Raw genomic sequence first — 19,970 nt, forward strand, 5'->3', positions numbered from 1 at the left:
GTACTTTTTAATAACATGCAGCAACGTTTTGGCGGAAAGCGGGGCGTGTCGTCACGCAGGGATTTATTATTAAGGCTCTACAGACACATTTAATGAAGAAGCAAAAATATGAAACAGAATACACAAAGATATAAAACCCTTGCAAAAGAAATCGTACTGAATACATTTTTAATGCAATACAACTAAAATATGCATTATTCTTGCATAATTAGTTAGCAGTTATTACTAATATCAAGTTTTTTTTCAGGGAATTTGTTCGGATTGTAATTTTACAGTGTAGTTCATTCTGAGAAAAATGCATTGTGTCAGACAAGCATGACAGCTGCACTTCCTGGCAGGCTTGTTCACATTTAAGCAGACCACCTTGATAAAAAGCCAAAACAGTGTAGCAGAACAGAATCCCTTTATTCAAGTATGAAAATGTAAAGCACATCTTAATTGTAGCATACAATTCAATATGTAATACAAATCAACACAACTATAAAGGCAAATTATTTAATTTGAACAATCAGTCATCTGAAGAGGTCTATTTTATAAATCTGATTTTGAAGTGCATAGAATTTTGCATGACAGTAACACTTAAGTCCTACAAATCCTGATTGAATTGGTCCTTCATAACATAAAGGTGAGAGTAAGAGTATATGGTATTAAAACAAAACTCAAATCTGATACTGTATTCTGTTAAGTGATACTGTAAAACAAGCAACCTCTAACAAACACACACACACACACACACACACACACACAAAAAAACAAAAAACAACACAAAGTCAATGTTTTGGTTTGTGCAAAAACTATTTGAGAGACCTGATCAACACTTTCTAAATTATGCATTTTGCGTAAAGCTGAAAGACTGCTATAAGGTTGATCAAACAGTTCAACCAATACCAAAAAGTAATGAGTACCGTTAGTTATAACAGGCTGTGACCTTTAGCAGAAGGCACAATAACATTTTAATGAGAGAAATACAAAACAAATTCAATAAATTTGCTTCATGGACGACAGCAGCCTAGCATATATTTAAGATATTTGGATGAATCTCACAAAAAGTAAGTCATATCTCACACCGAAATCAAAAGTGAATATATTTGGCTCAAAGAAAGTCAATTTGTGGGTTTTGCATGGTGTCATTTATTATAAATGCATTGCAAATTTATTTTTAGCTATTTAAAAAAGTATTTATGCTAAAAAATAAAAAAAATAAGTGCATTACAGTTTCACTGTAATATGTGTTATATTAATGAAAATTATAATTGAGAATAACAGATATAACAAAAATAGTTACTGAAATATGCAGGAAAATGTATCCCAGTTCAATCACAAAAATATTGTCAGAAAATTATGCTATGTCGGAAAAAGAAATCGTAATACCATTTTAATGCAAAATATAATTAGTTTCTTTTTGATTTTGCGGTTAAATGTGACCTGGACGTATTTTTTGTGAGTCATTTGCTGTGTTACTGAATTATTTTCTACTTCAGCAAATTCTGTGTGGACAAATCTGCTGATTTTCCAAAACAAACTTGAGTGCTAGGCTTTGCTCCAAGTCTGAGGCATAAACACAATGGTTCCAGCAAAGTTTAGAGCTATTACGTTTTAGTTTGGTTTAAGTGGTTTAAACGCCCTTTCGTTTTGACATCATTTTTATATATATATATATATATATATATATATATATATATATATATATATATATATATATATATATATATATATATATATATATATATATATATATATATATATATATATATATGTGTGTATACGTGACAGAAGTTGTAACTCAAAAATCTGCAAACAGCCTAAAAATACAAACTAGGAAAACCGAACCCAACAAACAGAAATCAAGCAAAATCGACTTGCATCTCTTTTATTAGGACCTTATAATAAGAAAGGCCCACAAATAACCTCTCTAGATCCTGCACTTTGGAAGATCAGGCAGAATCCACTTTAAATTCTCATAATAAAAAGATTACTTCCATTGCAAAGTGCCTCTTAGTGCTGATTACTAGAAAAAAAAAAATGTTGCATGGGATTGTCCCAGCTGTACCCATTTAACTGTGCTCTGCCATTTGTCTCCATCCAGATGTTACCATCAGCTGTTCTAAAGGACAGTTTGTATGGAAGAAAGTGAGTCAGAAGAAGGAGGCCGACAGCCTAGCGATTCCAACCTGAACAGGGAAGAGGAGGTTTTGACTGTGGATGAGGAATTGTGTACACCTTCGTGACATTCACATTAGCAGTCCAGTGGGTATTTTAAACTCAGCTGAGTACATTGAACAATCCGTCTCAGTAAAGTGCACCCCAGGTTTGTACCAAAGAAAACACACTGCCTTCACTTACGTGAACTAAAGAACAAAGCTAAACATAAAGACCGAAAACGAAAAAACATTGTGAAACAGCGTCCTGACCAAAACAATGCTGCAGCAGATGACTGTGGCTTGACTCGACACAGCGTGTTTGTGAAGAGACTGTGGTCAAGCGCACGCACGTTTGCCATCCTTTGAATCTTCTCAAGTGCTCCACACAAATCAATCAGCTGTTATTCCTTTCTCTCGCAGTTCCTCCGTCACCCGAACAAGGTATGTAGGATCTGGATAACCAAAGCTGGAAAAAAAAAAAAGCAAAGCAATTTTAAGTTAAAGTTCTTCGGCCTTTTCATATTAAATGATATTTAATAAATGTGTATGCTATGAAACGTTTGGAGTTAATAAAATAAAATGTTAGTGCGGTCAAATCCCAAATCACATCCAGAATAAAAGTTTTTGTTTACATAATGTGTGTGTGTGTAAGGTGTATATAAATACACACATACAGTACATCATTTGAAAATTAAAAAGAAAAAAGTGACACTTTACACTTACATTTACTGTATATCATGGCATAGTATTAGATCTGACATTGTTAGCCAATGCAAACTTTTCTTTTGGACAGCCTGACCTTTTTCAATATGTATTTGTAGGAGTTTTAGACACGAAATTTATGGGAGGAAAGAATTATAACGAATCCCGCAATGTTTTGCACTCGTCAAATTATTGGTATCAGAAGGTGGAGGGTTTCAGGGGAACTCTGAAAGCTTGTTGCAAAATCCTCAAGTGGATTCATACCAGCCACTTAAATAAAAAGCAGCAAGATCTTTGGCTGTGCATACAACAGGAACCAATCAATTTGTCATTTAATGCTGTGAATATCATTAGTTACATTAAAAACCAATCACCCAGTGCCATACAGAGTTTCATTTTTGATCAAAATGTAATTTGAAAAATGTAATGATATAAGCCCAAATTTTGACTCTCACCCACACCAACAGCTTGAAATTTAGCAATTTTATGTTCAAGTCAAAAAGCAATTGCAGAGAAGGGATGCCTGTGGTATGACCGATTCCGCAGATATAATTTAGCAAGCAACTATTAAACCGCATACCATCGTGGTCCACCCCATATGGAGGTCTTGTGGTGGATGTCATTCCAGGTAATGACATTATGCATGCCGGTGGTCATGGAGGTGCCTATGGTGAAGATGAGGCGCTGCTCAAAGGCCCGCCGCAGCATGCGGAGGACGCGGTTTCCCTCAGGGCTGTCTGGCAGGTATGCCACCCGGTCTGTGCCTGGATACCTCACCCCAGGGTTCGGATGCTCTTGCTGAAAGAATTTTAAAACATAACAGTGCGTGATTACGGTTTCTGTGTGGAATTTTTATGTGCTAGATAATAAAAACCGGTCTGTGGTTATCTGAATGCAAAGCACGCTGCTGTTATCTGCCTGTAAGCAGTACTTACCGCTTGCAAACCGGGAGGGAAACTGTAAATAATGCATATGCAGCCATAACCTTCATGGCCAGGCAACTCCAGGTCTGGATCTCTTTCAACCATCATGGTCCCGTTGGCTGGCTGGTTACCGATAAGCTGTCCATACACCAGCCTGCACACAGGACACGCTTTTTTGACTTGAAACGCCTGTTCTAAGCAGGACCGACAGAACGAGTGGCCGCACTTGTCCAGAGTTGTCTTTTCCACCATTTCGCCCATGCAGATAGAGCAAACGGTGCTCTCTTCTTCATGAGCTATGGCTAATTCAGCGCCGGTCCTTGCTGCGGCCTCATGTTGCATGGGTAAAACCACACAGGCGTCCATGTCTGCATTTTTCCTGTATTTCTGCTGCTGCCTCTGTGAACGCCGCGGTTGAGGGGGAGGCGGAGGCAACAAGCTGCCTTCCCCGTCGGGTTCCATTGCTGTCATGCACGGCAATAGGGAACGTTTCCTTTTAGGAGCCGCTTCTTGTTTGGTCATTTCTTTTCGGGCACAGCGGCATAAGTCTATGAAAGCTTTCCGTGTAACAGGAGAAACCGGCCCCTCCATCATTCCAGTTCTGGCCCTGCTGCTGCCCTCCACCGGGGAGAGCCGCACGGCACAGCAGCCACCTCGCTCCCCGCGCCGGATGATGTCTGCACTTAGCCCCTGCTTATCCTCGAAGTCGACCAACCAGGGTCGCCCTGCGGCTGCAAGGTAATCCCACACCGCCTGCGACACCAGCACCTCGTCACTGCCCTGCCCCGCTCGCACGCTCATCTCATCAGAAGAGACTGTGAGGAAAAAGAGATCAGTTTGCAAGAGTCCACAAGAGGCTACTATGAACATTATTTTCTTGTGGTAAATATGCAACATCTGACACTACCAAAAACATAAAAAATATATTATTTACTTCACTTTTTTTCCAGTTAAAATACAAGTGTAAAACATGTAAAAAATAAATTAGGCATATAAATTGTATACCTATCTATATACATATCTATCTTTAAAAAAAAAAAAAAAGGTTTTTTTAAATAAGATTTAATCTTGTTTTTCTTTAGCAAAGATTTTTTCATTCTTCTGAACCTTCTATTCATCAAAGAAATAATACTTAGCTGTTTTCAACAAAATAATAATAAACTGAAATAATAAAGATATTTTATATTTTTTTCATAAACAGCATGTCAACATAATACTAGAATGATTTCTGGAGGATCATGTGAGTGGAGTAATGAAGTCACAGGAGTAAATTACATTTTAAAATATTCATAAACTTAAAATATTTTTAACTTTTTCTTTATTTTAAACTTTTGTATGGTAGTGTATAATTCTAAATGTAGTTTTAAAATATATATATTATTTAAAAAATCTAATATTTGTCATATTTAGCTTTTTTTTCCATTTATTATTTTTTACAAAATTTAATGTAGTTTCTAAATTTACACAAAACGCAGTAATTATACAAAATAAATATAATAAAATATATATGCGGATTAAACTAGTTTTAGGTGAGCTATAGCATGTCACACTACAGGACACTGCTGTGACTGATTGGTGTTATATTAACTAACCAGTTACAGTAATGGTCAACCTTTTTACCTCATTAAAACCTTTGAGTTTAAATATCAGCTTGCGCTTGTGCTTGTTATCAAGCCTCCCTTTTCTTGTCAGGAGAAACATATGATGAATAATACACGTGTAATGAGTCAACCCTGCATAAATTCACAATACTTCACACCTGACAAGAGCTGCAGGGTGGCATGCAAATTCTTCTCAGCCAGATCTTACCAGCTCCTTGCGCTTAATCTTTTATGAAAAAAGGATTACATTATTGGGGTTTAGTCATCATAATATAATTTACCCTTTCACGATCCAATCGATTTGTGGTTGTGCAGCGGATAGGGTGGAATATTCTAGACAATGAAGTTTCTTGCATGAATAGGCTGTGCTGAGCACTGCTCGTTCAACACCAACAGGCAGCTGTGCAGAATCACATCAGCTGCTCCGAAATATGTTCACTGTATAAACAAAGGATCGTTCTGTGTTGCTCTACCTGCTCGTGAATGTCACTTGATGCTTGCAGTGATTACATTATTGAAACTAAATTACCTTGTGATCCCATAAATTCTCGTTAATTGCAGTAACGGGCCTATTTCCCTGTTTTAGAGAAAATAAATATACAAGTTAGATCAAGACATTGTTTATTCCGCGGATTGTCCAGCAACCTGACAAGATGAAGAAAAGGATGGCAGTTGCCTTAACCTAAGCATTTGCTACGCAAGAACAGCAATAACGTTAAAACACAGTGGGATGAAGCCTATTGTGTTCGTTTACTAAATGAATTCACCTTCTGTGGTGACTTTGCCGGAAGAGATGAATGTAAAGGGAACCTACTGCAACTGGAGAATGCCTGCTTCCACTCGACGAAGAAGTCAACAGACGACCGCTGCATTGAACGTGCCTTAAAACTACGACAATGCTGGCGAATTAATGCTCGGGATATCCTATTCAAGTTCGGGTGACACTTCGCTCGATCAACACACCAGCTCAGGCTCTTTGTGGTTTTCCAATTCCCCGTCCTTGGCCACAGGAAGACAACAAGCGTACAAAGAGCATCGTTGACTGTCACGACGAAACCGTTTCGCCTAGGGCTCCTTCGTGACGCGAACTCGGCGTCTCTGTGGCATGTTTCGTTATCGTGTAGTTCGCTTTCAGCAATTACGCTGAAAAACCCCCTGAAAACAAGATAATGTAGGCAGGAAGTTCGTCATTCTAGTCTGTTGGCTGAGCCGGATTAGAGATTACGGGATGTGCCCACTGTGTGGCGCTCTTTTAAGACCTCATCATGTAACGTCTTGTCGTTTTATGCTCTGACTTTTGGGTTTTATACTTATTAACCCCGTCTGTATATTAGCGGGAGAGACATACATTTTAAACTGATAAAAATATATCACGATTATCACGTTATTAACTTTGCTGTCTATTGTTATTGTCGTTGTTATTTAATTATTTGAATGTATTTATTTTGATGACACTTTTGTGTATTGATGCCACATTAACAAAAATGTATGCAAATCATTATGCCAATAAAGTGCTATGCTTTGGTAATATTTTATGCAAAATAAGCATGTCCGTAAAGTCGACAGAAAGACAGACAGACAGACCGCCAGATAGATAGATAGATAGATAGATAGATAGATAGATAGATAGATAGATAGATAGATAGAGAATTAAATAATAATTTGCAATTATCATTTTAACATGACTGTCATTTAGCATTTTTATTATTATTTATTTTTTGCCATTTCATTTAATTAAATAATTTATTTATTTATTAAGACTATTTCAGAACTACGCTTTTTGTAACTGTTGAGACAATTTAATTGTCAAAAAAAATTTTTGGCTGTAGATAAAAGAAAACTAATTAAAAAAAAGAGAAGATAAAACATACAAATTGTTTATTACGTGTCACGTTATTATAAATACGTATTATTCCTGCATCAGCTGACGTTCCACAATCGAGGCGGAGCGAGGTTTGCGTTACTATGGAGACGTATTTGCTCAGGGCGCGCGCATGGCGCGGAGCGCGCAGCAGAAGTCACTAGAAACGTTGAGATGATGCGTCACTGCGCGCGGCGCCAGTGAGTAGACACGCGCGGGTCCTGTGCAGGTTGACAGAGCGGCGCATAAACAGCTAGCTTCCGTCTTTATGCATTCGTTTTGATCTGACAGCACAGTTTCCAAACACTACCCAAGGCGAGAGGACGCGGGTGGCAACGCAGATTTTGGTGAAAACTGAAAGAAGATATCGACATGTGAGTTTGGCCGGCAGTGATAAGGATGCACTAACTTATTAGCTGCTTAGCAAGTGTGTTCATAACCTCTATCAGGGAAACGTCAGATTTTTCACATGCTGCTGCTATAAGATGTAGACTTTAAGGAGAATACTAGCCATTCTCGTGAAGACCGTTTCAAATTGTAAAGGAAAAAAACGCAATCGGTGGTGAAAATAGCGTACATTGTTCCCAAAGAGCTTAGCTAGCTGGTTAGCAGCTAGATAGTTTAGGCCTGTAGTTACTGCACAGTGCACAGCTAATATCAGAGCTGCTGTTCCGTTAACTATTACATGATAGGTTTTTTTAAGCTTTCAACTGCATTACTGATTGATGTACCAACGATATTTGCAATATTTTGATTAAGCCGTATAAAGATGAGGACATACAGGGTGTTTCCTGCTGGAAGAAAAACACGCTTAATCCAGCCTAAATTGGTTTGCTGGTTTAGGGTCCTCTTAAAACCTGGTTATGCTAGTCTTCCGAGCTGGTGCTCAATTGGGCGGCTAGTTGTCCAGCTGAAGAGTCTTAGTTTGCTGTCCAGACCTAATCAGGCTGGTATGTTGGATGGTTTTAAAAGAGTTTAGGGTACTGTGTGGCCACCCAGCCTTCAGGATAAACCACCTGAGCATCAGTTTGGCTAGCCAAAGAGACCATCTTAATCCAACGTAAATTTGCTGATGTGGTTTAAGATTGCAGCAGGAATTAATCATGCTGATTAGAATTTCAACAGTAATAAATCAAATCTAAACAAAACATGCATTGCAACAGCTTGACCTATTAATTGGTGTATGGTTAAATGAACCAGTATTTATCTCTGCTTAAGTTAAAGTTTATTTGCATTAAATATTCATGACTTTTCAAAAGATTGAGATCTAAAATATTTTTAAACTTTAAAAATATAATATGATATTTTTAAGTAATCCCTTTATTATGCAAGGATGAATGAAAATAACAGAAAGTGACTGTAATGACATAATTTTCTGAAAGATATTTCAAATAATTAGAATTTGTATGATTTAAAAGAATTCTGCATAGAATGCAAAGGTTTCCACATGCAGCTTTTTTCCAACATGCATAACAAGAAATGTTTCTTGAACAGAAAATCAGTGTTAGAATGGCTTCTGTATAATCATGTGACACTGAAGACAGGAGAAAATTCAGCTTTGCCAGCACATGAATAAATTGCACTTTAAAAAAATAATAAAATGGCAAACAATTATTTTAAATACTAATAATATTTCACTTGGATGTGACAAGTATTACGCTAGTAGTCAAGTATCTTAGCGCTTATTGCTACTGCTAGCCTATCCCTATAACTCAGTGGTCATGCTTTTGTCCTGCAAAATGCAGTGCAATATTGAATATTAATTATTACTAGTATATGAATATTAATTAGTCACTTCCTCACTGCTAGGGCTTGGTTCTGCCGTTGTGATTACTATAGTGGTGAACCCCTAAGTAGATTGTTAAGAGGCCATGCATGAAGCCGCCAATCCATACAAACTGGTTGCCACGGTAACATCATTGTTGCTCCACCCCCGCCAAGGCCTCCTGCTAGGCATCTTAATTTAGAGCTGTACTTTTAGTGTGGAGTTTGCCTTTTAACAAATGCACTTAGCTGGTCGCTTAGTTCACCATGTACATTAGAGCTAAATGTTTTTTAATTGTCATATTGAAGTCTAGTTGATTTTTTTTTTTTTTTTTGAAGTTCTGCATGCTTTTTCAAATATATTTCAATTCCTGATGTTTTGTAATATTTTAATTCCATACGTTTTTCAGGCAGCCAGCAACTGCCAAGTGGTATGACAGACGGGAGGCTGTCTTTATCGAATTCTGTATAGAAGACAGCAAAGATGTCCAAGTTAAATTTGACAAAACAAAGCTTGATTTCAGGTACATTGCATTCAATTCGTTGTCAAAAGTGTGTTTATACTCTGCTGCAAAATTCAGTCGTTATTAAATTGTCATTACAAAATATAATTATTCAGTGTACTGTCACGAACTATGTTTATTAATGTGTATTATTAAATTGTATTACGTTAATGATTGAAAATGTAATATAGTAGCCAACTATAATAGTTAATTCTTCATTGTAGTATGCTATGTTTTTTGCTTTAGTTGTGTTGGAGGTACAGATAACGTGAAACACCATAATGAAGTAGAACTATTTGAGTCCATTGACCCAAATGTAAGTACACCGCCTGATGGTTTCTGTTCTAATTCAGGTTGTACGAGCTCAATCTGCATGGCTCATGTAGTAATGTGTGTTACGAAGACATCTTCTTCTTTTGCAGGAGTCTAAACACAAACGCACAGACAGGTCTGTGTTTTGCTGTCTAAGAAAAGCAGAACCTGGCAAGTCTTGGCCAAGGTTAACAAAAGAAAAAACAAAGGTGTTTGGTCTGTTTAAATTTATTAAAATGTAACTTAATTTAGTTATAAGTTGACATGTTAACTGTTGTTTCTCAATGTTCTTTGCGCAGCTTAATTGGCTCGGTGTTGACTTCAATAACTGGAAGGACTGGGAGGATGACTCAGATGAAGAATTGTCCAGTTTTGACCGTTTTTCAGAGGTTTGTGTCTATATCACTATTAATATAAATATTCGAAATGATTATTCTTTATAAATCACACTCAGTTGTTTTGAATTATTTTTTTCTTTAAAGATGATGAACAACATGGGTGGGGAAGATGACCTGCCAGATGTGGATGGTGCAGATGATGTAAGAGAATTATTCAGACTACACTGTTCATAAATTGGCCAAAATAATGAAGCTATTTTTGGCATTTTATCAGTTTATTAGGCATTATAATTTTTTTTTATTGTTGAATAGTCATTTATTAATTAATAAGACTAATAAATGCTATGCTAAAATGTTTTTTTTTTTCTCATTCCAGGAGGAGTCTGCAGATAGTGATGATGAAAGTATGTTTTCTTAAATTATCTGTCATCCTCTGAATTACTTTCGTTTCTTCACTGTATTATTTTTAAACGCAATAAATATGTCAGATGCTCTTATTCTTAAAAAAACCCTTAACCTATTTATTTGTTTAAAAAAAACCTAAATGTTATTAAATCACTTATTTTTTCATTTATTTACTTCTTTTTTTTTTTCCCCCGTAGAAATGCCAGACCTTGAGTAAAGGGAAGAGCAAACCGTCATGCAGAAGAAAGCAAGAATTTTCACTTAACACTTAAATGAAGAGAGAGACTAAGTTTGAGTTGGTAGCCATTTAAAAATTGCATCGTTTTTGAAACTGTTTTTCAAGGTCTTTCTGCAGAAAGTCACAAGGGATGAATTTTTACTGTTGTGTTGATGGCAACGTCAGCCCTTCGACAATACACTCTTTACTTTTCTGTTCTGCATGGACAATTACAAGCTCTCAATGATGTATTGTGGACACCATTTATGGTCAGTTTACTCAATGGCTTTTACAGTCTTGGGCTTTTTCCTCTATGTCAGTGGGGTTATTGCATCATGTAACGTATACATTGTAAATTGTAGTAATGGAAAAAGGACATGAATGACTTTATCAACATATTCTGCCTTCTCCCTCTCATTCAAACTGTACATTTTTATTTAATTCTGTTCTTTTGTTTGTTTGTGTTGAGGCTCAGATTTCCTCGTGTGTGAGCGAAGGAAGCATTGGCACGTGCTGCTTCATTGCAAATGCCAGCCAAGACATTTGATTTTCACTAGTGCTGCATTTGAGATCGGAACGGCGTATTCAAAGCCCTTGCACTGATTCATTGTTCAACCCCTGTTTTATGTGTTTTAGCTGCAGTTTTGCCCCTCGGATAGGTTTGTGTTAATCCGACATGTTCAAAGTACATAGTCCTGTCTGTACACGCTGCTTTATGAATTGATTTCAGGTTGGCAGTTAGTGTTTGTTGTTTTGTATCACACTTAGACGTGTAGCAGGAAATTGTACACTGGTTTCTTCCATATATGTAAAGAGAAGTAATTAAAAAAAAAAAGCATATGCCTCACCGCTGTACAGAACAAAGGGTAACTTATCAATAGATGACCAATTTGTGTTTGCACTCTTAATATCAATGCAGGTGTGACTAAAAGATGAAAACAATGTTGTGACCTGTCCATTCAGGTTTATAAATTTCAGTTTGTTAAACGCAGTGAGGTTTTTGTCTACATATTTCTAATAAACTGTCTCTAAACAACACTTTGAATTCTTTGTCCATTATTTATTTGTACATTTATAATCAAGGGTCATTTACAGTAGCGTGTGATATTTCGGATATATATGTGAGATTATTGGAAGTGCATTTGTCCTTCGTTTTCTGTTTTGAAAAATTAGTTTTCCACTCTTGGTTAAAATTAAATTAAATTGAAAATGTCTTTTATAAAGATTTCTTAATTTTTTTGTTTTATTTTAAATAGTTTTTGCTTACAATTTTACATAAAGAACGTACAATTAACCCGATTCTAATCTGGACCGCAAAACTAATCTTTAAGTAGGTATATTTGTAACAATAAACTTAGTAATATGCATTGCTAAGAGCTTCATTTGGACAATTTAAAGGCGATTTTCTTAGTGTCTTTGCACCCGCAGATTCCAGCTTTTCAAATAGTCGCATCTATTGTTCTGACAAAATACATAAATTTAAAGCTTATTTATTCAGCTTCCAGCTAATGCATGAATATCAATTTAAAATAAAATATTGTCATGACTGGTTTTGTGGTCCAGGGTCACATATGGGATTTATCGTGAACACTGTTATATTGTATTATAAAATATAGATTTATTAAAACGATGACAGGACAACATCTGTTGGTGCGTACCCCAAAAAAAAAACAAGCCGCAGAAATTCCGGAACATTTTGTCCTTCCTCATGTAAAGACAACGACAGTCCTGTCACAAGGTGGCGCTGTAGTTCCATTTCTACTAATCGTGCATGCCACAAATAAATTTGCACTTGAGTTTTTTAAGGAGTGATACCACATTCGACGGCATAACGTCTGTTTAAAAGCTAAAAGTCAGTTAAATGTCTCTTTGGAAAGAGTACTAGCTATAGAACAACTAACCTAAGGTTTGTGCAATTTAAAAAAAAAATCTTAATTTTTCAAACTGCTAGAAGAATTCCTTATTAAAACTCCATTTTTGACGTACGGACTACCACAATTTTATAAGTACTATCGTTACACTATGGGTAAATTAAATTGTGGTTAAAACGGTTTAACTAGAAAATCTCCAAGTCACATTTCACACCATAGGGTTCTTTAAGGTTTCCTCATACTGAAAACATTCGCTATTAAAAATTCACCACGCATTCAATATTCATCCCAAAATAGAAAAAAAAAAAGAATTTTTTCATCACTAAATGTATTCATTTTGTTTAACCCCTACAGATTCCAGCAAGGTCTCCAGATCATCCTGATGCTTTGAGCTTGCGTTCTGATTGGACAGTTCTAATGCAAAAAGGTAAAGGTTTCACTGAGCCTGAACAAGGGCTCCCTTGAAAAGTTTGGAAAGTTACTCAGAGAACTGCCCATTTTTAAACAAGATTTGTTGTTTACCTAGAGGTTATGCTATCCCGGGAGCTCCAAAAAGCACCAATAAAGCAGGCGCTTCGATGAGACGGCTACTTAATACAGCAGGTGGAGTCATAAAGATGGATGAATAGTATCTGGAGAGATTGTATGTTTTAATCAACAGCTGATATGTGAGGGCTAGTATATTTTAGGGGGTTGAGTTCCCTGAGCTAGCGTTTTGTTTAAGACAGTGGCAGTATGGGAGGTTGGTGAGGGTTGTGTTGGTGTCAGCAGTCTGTGCTAGAGGTAATAGAAAAATCCTCACGCAAGCGGTTTTAAGCTATCTCTCCTGCGCGACAAAAGGCGGCTTATGGACACATGAGCAGGCAGTGGTGTGGAGTAATCCTGCCCACAATGAACATACACAAAGTTGGTTACTCTGAGCCGGCCTTGCAGAGTTACCATGACTCATAACTCAGCTAGACACCTGCTTCCAAAGAAAATGCATCTGGCCTGGTTGGTTATCTTGCCAAACATGAAACTGGAGAGAGACAATGGGAGATATTTGATACCTAGTTTATTTAGGAGGCACTTCACCTTAATAACTCAATTTAGGGTGAATAACGATTGCTAATAAGATATTTCTGTGATTGTAGACTATATACTATAAATAGAAAGAACACTTGACACTTGCTTGATAATTCACACTTAAAAGTCTTGACTGAACAAAGCGTGTGTTTTCCGTGACTTATCCATCAGAGTAGTCATCACGCTGCTATTTTGCAGTGCACCACTACCATTGTAGCAATTGCATAAAAAAGCTCCTATCATCTGAGACAATAGCCAAACTGCACCATAAAAATTTTAATCAAAGAAGGCAACAGAAACTGTTGCTGCCAGCATTTTGGTTCATCCCAAATGAAAGAGCAAAAAGCACAAGCGAAGCAGTATCCTTTCATTGGTCTATAGCTCAACGTGATTGCCCAGAGAAGAGGCTCAGTGTTGCCCCCACCCTACTATCACCTCCTGCCTCCAAACATGGATTTCCAGAGCTTTATTGGGCCTCAGGCCAGCGGTCCTGCCAGCACACACAATGTAAAACTCTGCCTAATCAGTTCTGCACAGAACCAACTGGCTCTGTCCTGACCAGGGTAGGGGTGCTACTGCAAAGCCCTCATTGTGTGTGGTGCGGAAAAAGTTTTCTTTCATGCAATTACAGTGAAAATGGATTTCATATTATGCGATTTGTGTGGGATGCTGATGATATTTGTTGATGGTAGCGCAAATATTACAGACCACAGGCATAGCTGAACAATGTGTGCATAATAATGTAACCAACCTAACATATCAAAATCCAAACAATTCATTTAACATTGTAAATGTTATATAGCACCAATTATATTATGTTTAAATGTATGCATTTGGCTGATTATTATATTATATTATATTTATTGTGCATACGTGTTTATATACATTATAAACCACTTCAAATGTTGACTATTGTATGTACTAGATTAAAAATAATCTATACATTTAGTAATAATTATCAATATATAATAATATATAATATATATATATATATATATATATATATATATATATATATATATATAATAAATTCTAATAATACAATAAATAAATCCTAATAATATAAATATATATATATATATATATATATATATATATGGAATGTGTGTGTATTTATATACACACAATAGATAAAATAGTATTATGTAAACAAAACCTATTCTAAACCCAAAACCCTATTCTAAAATGTTGCTAATGTTAACTATTAACTATGACTTTCTCCAAAATAATTTCTTAATTTGCTGCTTATTAATAGTTAATAAGGTAGTTTAGGTATTGGGTAGGATTAAGAGTGTAGAATAGGGCATTAATATTAGCACTAATTAGCACTAATTCATGGCTAATATTCTAGTAATATGCATGCTAATAAGCACCTAATAGGTGTAACCGTGTTACCAAAACTTTTGTTAGTTTTGGATGTGAGTAATCGTGATTAATCCTTTGACAACACAATATATACACAAAAATATATAATTATAAATATCATAACAATAATTAAAATAATTACTATGTTATATTATATTGTATTATTCATGCATTTGCATGCACACACATATATATTTAATTTCATTCATTTATTTTATATATATTTTTAAATGTTTTTACTAAAAGACCTATATATTTTCGGCCCTGTGCATGTGGGGTGTAAGTTATGATACGTTACATCCGTGTGAGGCCTCCTTCTGTTGTATGAGAGGTATTGTTTCTTTGTGTCAGCCCTTAATCCACACTGTGAAGGGCACTAGACCCTTTTAGGGGCCCTGGTGTTGTAGCCGAGGCTAGAGAAGAGGCAGTTCCTGAACACTGTTCCCTAACGTGAGCTGGGATGGGACAGTTGTCCTCTGGGTCATCATGTTCCCACATCTGATTAATATGCTATTTCCCCTTTCGCCTCTTTTAAGACCTTTCACTTATAGTTTGAGACCAGATGTTTTTGTTTTTAGCTGAATAGAAACATTTCATTATTAGAAAAACTCTAAAAGTTACATTTCTCCCCAGGATATGTTAACATTTTTACATTTTAACACCTTTCAGCTGCAAATCTGCAGGCATTATTTCAAGCTTTAGTTTGACAACCCTAAGCTAAAAGGAAAAGTGGGACAGAAAAGGGTTAAATATTTTTTTTTATTTGATTTGTTGTATTGTCTGCTGCCCCCTCCCACAATTCTGCCGAAGGATTATAGTGTCACTGAGGGTCACAGTCGTTATAAATACCCCTCTGGCCTCTCGCTTTCCCATCAGAGAGGTTGAATGTCTGCAGGACATGCTCATCATTTGTCTATCCATGTTCTTCTATTAAACATCCTCTAGACCTTTCACATAGATGCAGACATCACCTGCCAGAGTCACGCTTAAGGTTTTATGACAAAAACCACAGGTTAGAAATCAAACGGGACAGATGATTTCAGACTTGTGAAGAAGGACTGCTCTTCAACCGAACTCTGTAGGTTATAGAAGCATTTATGCTTGGTTTTCCATAGTTTTTACGCCTTCGTTTTTTTGTGTCCTTCCACAAAAAATCAAAGGGAACGCATCCAAGAAGCTCTTTTTGGTTCTTTTGGAGGTTCTTCTCCCTCTCACATTCACATCCCTCCATTTTTTGGCATCGCCTCCGAGTTATCGCAGCCATGTGGGAGTTCCGGTCCATGTCTTTTTGGCGGGCTGTGTTTGCCGAGTTCTATGGCACCATGTTCTTTGTGTTTTTTGGGCTGGGATCAGCCCTGCGTTGGACCACCGGACCACACAACGTGCTCCAAGTCGCTTTCTGCTTCGGTCTGGCAGCTGCCACTCTCATCCAGTCCATCGGTCACATCAGCGGTGGCCACATCAACCCGGCTGTCACGTTCGCCTACCTGATAGGCTCCCAGATGTCCCTGTTTCGTGCATTCTTCTACATCTGTGCTCAGTGCTTGGGAGCTCTAGCTGGAGCCGCTGTGCTGTATGGAGTCACGCCAAGCAATATGAGAGGCAATCTTGGCCTGAACACGGTAAGAGGGTGTATTTGTTTTAGTGATGCTTGAAAACATAGAGATCACCATCAGAGGACCAGTTAAAAAGGAAGGCTATTTCTCATTATAAAAAATAGTGGACAATAAATGTATTCGGATAACTATTTTTTACTGTTTATAAAGTGTGTGTGAATATATGATTTCAGCTTCAGCCTGGCATCAGTCTGGGAATGGCCACCACTATAGAGGTATTCCTGACTCTGCAGCTCGTGGTTGTGGTCTTTGCTGTGACGGATGAGAGGAGAAATGGACGTCTGGGGTCTGCCGCTTTGTCCATTGGCTTCTCAGTGCTTGTGGGCCACCTGCTGGGGGTAAGACACCTTTCCCGAGGAATGAGATTCAGTCTTAAAATCAATTTTCTGTTGGTTTTGTCTGACGGCCCAGATTTTACCGTGCAAAAAAACAGCACTAAAATGTCAACAAAAAGTCCTGCAAATAAACACTTCATATGAATTAGACCTTCATATGAATTAGTAGAAAAATGTACTTGCCTAACATGTGGAACGAACACTAGGCCGAATATTATTTTAGTAATTGGCTAGACATTTAAATAGACAGTTTACCTAAAAATGGAAATTTCATTTAATTTATTCAATATAACTTATTCACTACCATGTTATTATGTTATTATAAACGTGTTTGACACTCTTTATTCTGTATAACACAAAGAAGATATTAAATATGACCCTTTTTTGTTCATACAATTAAAGTCAATTGGATCCGGTGTTGTTTTGTTACTACTGTATGGATAAAAATGGCTGAACATTCTTTAAAATATCTCCTTTTGTGTTCTACAGAAGAAAGAAAGTCATTCAGATTTGAAATGTCATGTTTACTCTTAAAAATAAAGGTTCTTTATTGGTATCAATGGTTTTATGAAGAACCTTGAACAACCAGGGAACATTTCAAATTCATAAAAGTTTCTTTAGATTTTTTACATGTTCTTCAGAATGTTTTTTTTAGGTTCAAGGTTCTTTGGGGAATCAAAAATGGTTCTTCTATCGCACCACTGCAAAAACATCCTTTTGGAACCATTATTTTTAATAGTGTTGGTGAAGAAATGATGACAGAATTATCTCTTGACCTTATAGATAAATACGGTAGTTTGTTAAATTACATTTTTGAACATTTTCTCCATTTTAAAATAAGCTTAATTTTGCACTTATAATAAAGAACATGGTTTTATCAGTACGATTTTTAGACAAAGACACTCCAGTGGAAGAGTACTGACACTACTGGCTATGTAAATGTGTATAATAAACTGCTTGATTGCTTGTATCACTGCAAAAAGTAAACTGCATCGTACACCAACTCTAAGCTGCTTTGAAACAATGTGTATCGTGAACAGTGTTATACAACAAAACTTGACGTGACATGAATCTCTTTGCAGATGTATTACACTGGAGCTGGAATGAACCCTGCCAGGTCTTTTGCCCCTGCTGTGCTTTTTAGGAACTTTATTAACCACTGGGTGAGGCACATTTCCACTGAATTCAGATGAAGGAGCATTTCATTAAGTAATTCATATGTGTAACAATTTCCTACCTGTTCTCCGTCACTTTCCATCAGGTGTACTGGGTGGGCCCTATGATCGGCAGTGCAATGGGTGCTCTGCTCTACGACTTCATGCTCTTTCCCCGGATGCGCGGCCTCTCCGAGCGACTGGCTGTGCTCAAGGGCAACCGACGTCCCGAGGCCGAAGCCCAGCAGGAGACCCGAGGGGACCCGATTGAGCTCAAAACACAAGCCTTATAAACACTACCAGGAAACTTTGGATCCCTGACGCGACACATACATACGTACGATCATTTCTCACACCTCATCCTCACACACCTCTTACATACCAACCGAGTTTGCTGTAGGAAGAATCACAAACACACTTCCAAAGGCAATAGAGACACTAAAACCCCTTCCCAAGGACTATGAATGAGGGTAAGAAGAGGACTTCCTGTTGAGGACTGCGCTCTGTACCGCCAGGTATAGGGAGCGAGATCAGGTGGCTAACGCCGCTCAGGGGCACCTCTGTCATTTCTAGTCTACTAAGAGTGAAATACACTAGAAGTGGACTTCTGCATGCTTTCCAGTTTCACAGGGTTTAAATCTCACACATTCATTTCAGTTTATTTTTTCTTTGATTTTTCAGAGATGTGACACATGTACTATATTATTAGCATTTTGCAACCGATTTCTTTACATTTTACTTACAGTCGACATTATTCAGTTGTGCGTGGTGTGTGTGTGTGTGTGTGTGTGTGTGTGTGTGTTTTCCGAGAGTTTCCAGTTTGGCTCTTCCATTTTCACCATTCGCCATGTGTTTGTATTAATGCAATGTTCATTTTTCTATCTCCCAAAATGAAGGAAACATTCCTTTGAACCTTGGTTTAGGTGGATGTTCATTCATGACTAAAAGCTTTATAAATCCTTTGGGAATTTGGATCCCTCTTTGAGTCTGCTTCAAACTGTTGTATTGTTTAACTGTGGCCTAATGGCCCAGCAACTGTGCAAAGAAGCACAGTCACACCATCCTTCATATAAAATAATAAACATACAAAACACAACTAGTCTATTGTTATATACCCTAACTTTTAGCTGATAGAAGCCCTTCATTTTCTACTCGCCATGTAATTTTTTCATGGCGTAAAGTTTTCTGCCATAAATCTACATGCATAGATGTATTGTTTAGATTAGCGGGTTTGGCATTAGTTTGTGTGTAAATAGCTAAATTACAGAAAAGCAATTATATTTTGTCTCAGGCAAGAGAATATATGTGTAACTCCTTGTAACTAAAATTTTAAACCTCACTAAAGTGAGCAGAACTGGTTCTAAACATCATGGACGCATTATGATACAATGGCTATTCCTGGGTTGTTGGTTTTTTTTTTGCAGTTGAATAGGGATTTGTGTAGGTAATTCAGTAAGCTCCCTTGGATTAGATGATTGATGAGAGACTGGGATGTCTGGATTTAAATGCACATTTATGTTCTTGTAGCATTTGGATCTGATAGGTTCTGCACTCTTTCCGCTAGTGTCTTCTTATCCAAGATCTGACCGAAGGGAGACCAGAGTCACATGAAAGATCTTCAAGCCTCACCATTGGGCTCTGTAAGCAAACTCTTTTTGAAGCCATTCAATTAAATGGGCTTTCTACATATAAACATCAACGTTTATGTGAAAATTAGACATCACTTTGTTCTCAGTCTTGTGTAGGTTGTTAAGATTTGCTTTTTTAATTTCAAATGACTGTTAAAGATAACCGAGT

General features: G+C 37.0%; 3 protein-coding genes across 10 annotated transcripts; 2 read left to right on the top strand and 1 right to left on the bottom strand.

Annotated features, from left to right (window-relative positions):
- Positions 1-1,856: 1,856 nt before the first annotated feature.
- On the bottom strand, positions 1,857-6,601 carry dtx3 (deltex E3 ubiquitin ligase 3). 8 transcript variants are annotated; one of them, XM_043225125.1, is made up of 6 exons: positions 6,182-6,600; positions 5,897-5,944; positions 5,526-5,805; positions 3,779-4,581; positions 3,424-3,641; positions 1,857-2,607 (listed from the first exon to the last, which is right to left on the bottom strand). In XM_043225125.1, the coding sequence occupies exons 4-6, from the start codon at positions 4,565-4,567 to the stop codon at positions 2,532-2,534; spliced, it is 1,083 nt and encodes a 360-aa protein (XP_043081060.1). In that variant the 5' UTR covers positions 4,568-4,581; positions 5,526-5,805; positions 5,897-5,944; positions 6,182-6,600; the 3' UTR covers positions 1,857-2,531. The 8 variants fall into 8 exon arrangements, with proteins under 8 accessions (XP_043081060.1, XP_043081056.1, XP_043081055.1 ...); XM_043225121.1 differs by lacking the exon at positions 5,526-5,805 and having other exon boundaries at positions 6,135-6,601; XM_043225120.1 differs by lacking the exon at positions 5,526-5,805.
- Positions 6,602-7,381: 780 nt separating this feature from the next.
- ptges3a (prostaglandin E synthase 3a (cytosolic)) lies at positions 7,382-11,805 on the top strand. Its single transcript, XM_043225319.1, has 8 exons — positions 7,382-7,602; positions 9,403-9,516; positions 9,742-9,811; positions 9,918-10,016; positions 10,107-10,196; positions 10,290-10,346; positions 10,522-10,549; positions 10,748-11,805. Coding segments are annotated over exons 1-8 (480 nt in total). The 5' UTR covers positions 7,382-7,600; the 3' UTR covers positions 10,768-11,805.
- A 4,479-nt stretch (positions 11,806-16,284) lies between these two features.
- On the top strand, positions 16,285-18,819 carry mipa (major intrinsic protein of lens fiber a). The gene is made up of 4 exons (XM_043225227.1): positions 16,285-16,690; positions 16,858-17,022; positions 18,102-18,182; positions 18,281-18,819. The coding sequence occupies exons 1-4, from the start codon at positions 16,331-16,333 to the stop codon at positions 18,464-18,466; spliced, it is 792 nt and encodes a 263-aa protein (XP_043081162.1). The 5' UTR covers positions 16,285-16,330; the 3' UTR covers positions 18,467-18,819.
- The last annotated feature ends 1,151 nt before the right edge of the window (positions 18,820-19,970 follow it).

The sequence above is a fragment of the Puntigrus tetrazona genome, chromosome 23 (assembly GCF_018831695.1).
Source record: "Puntigrus tetrazona isolate hp1 chromosome 23, ASM1883169v1, whole genome shotgun sequence".
NCBI lineage: Eukaryota > Metazoa > Chordata > Actinopteri > Cypriniformes > Cyprinidae > Puntigrus > Puntigrus tetrazona.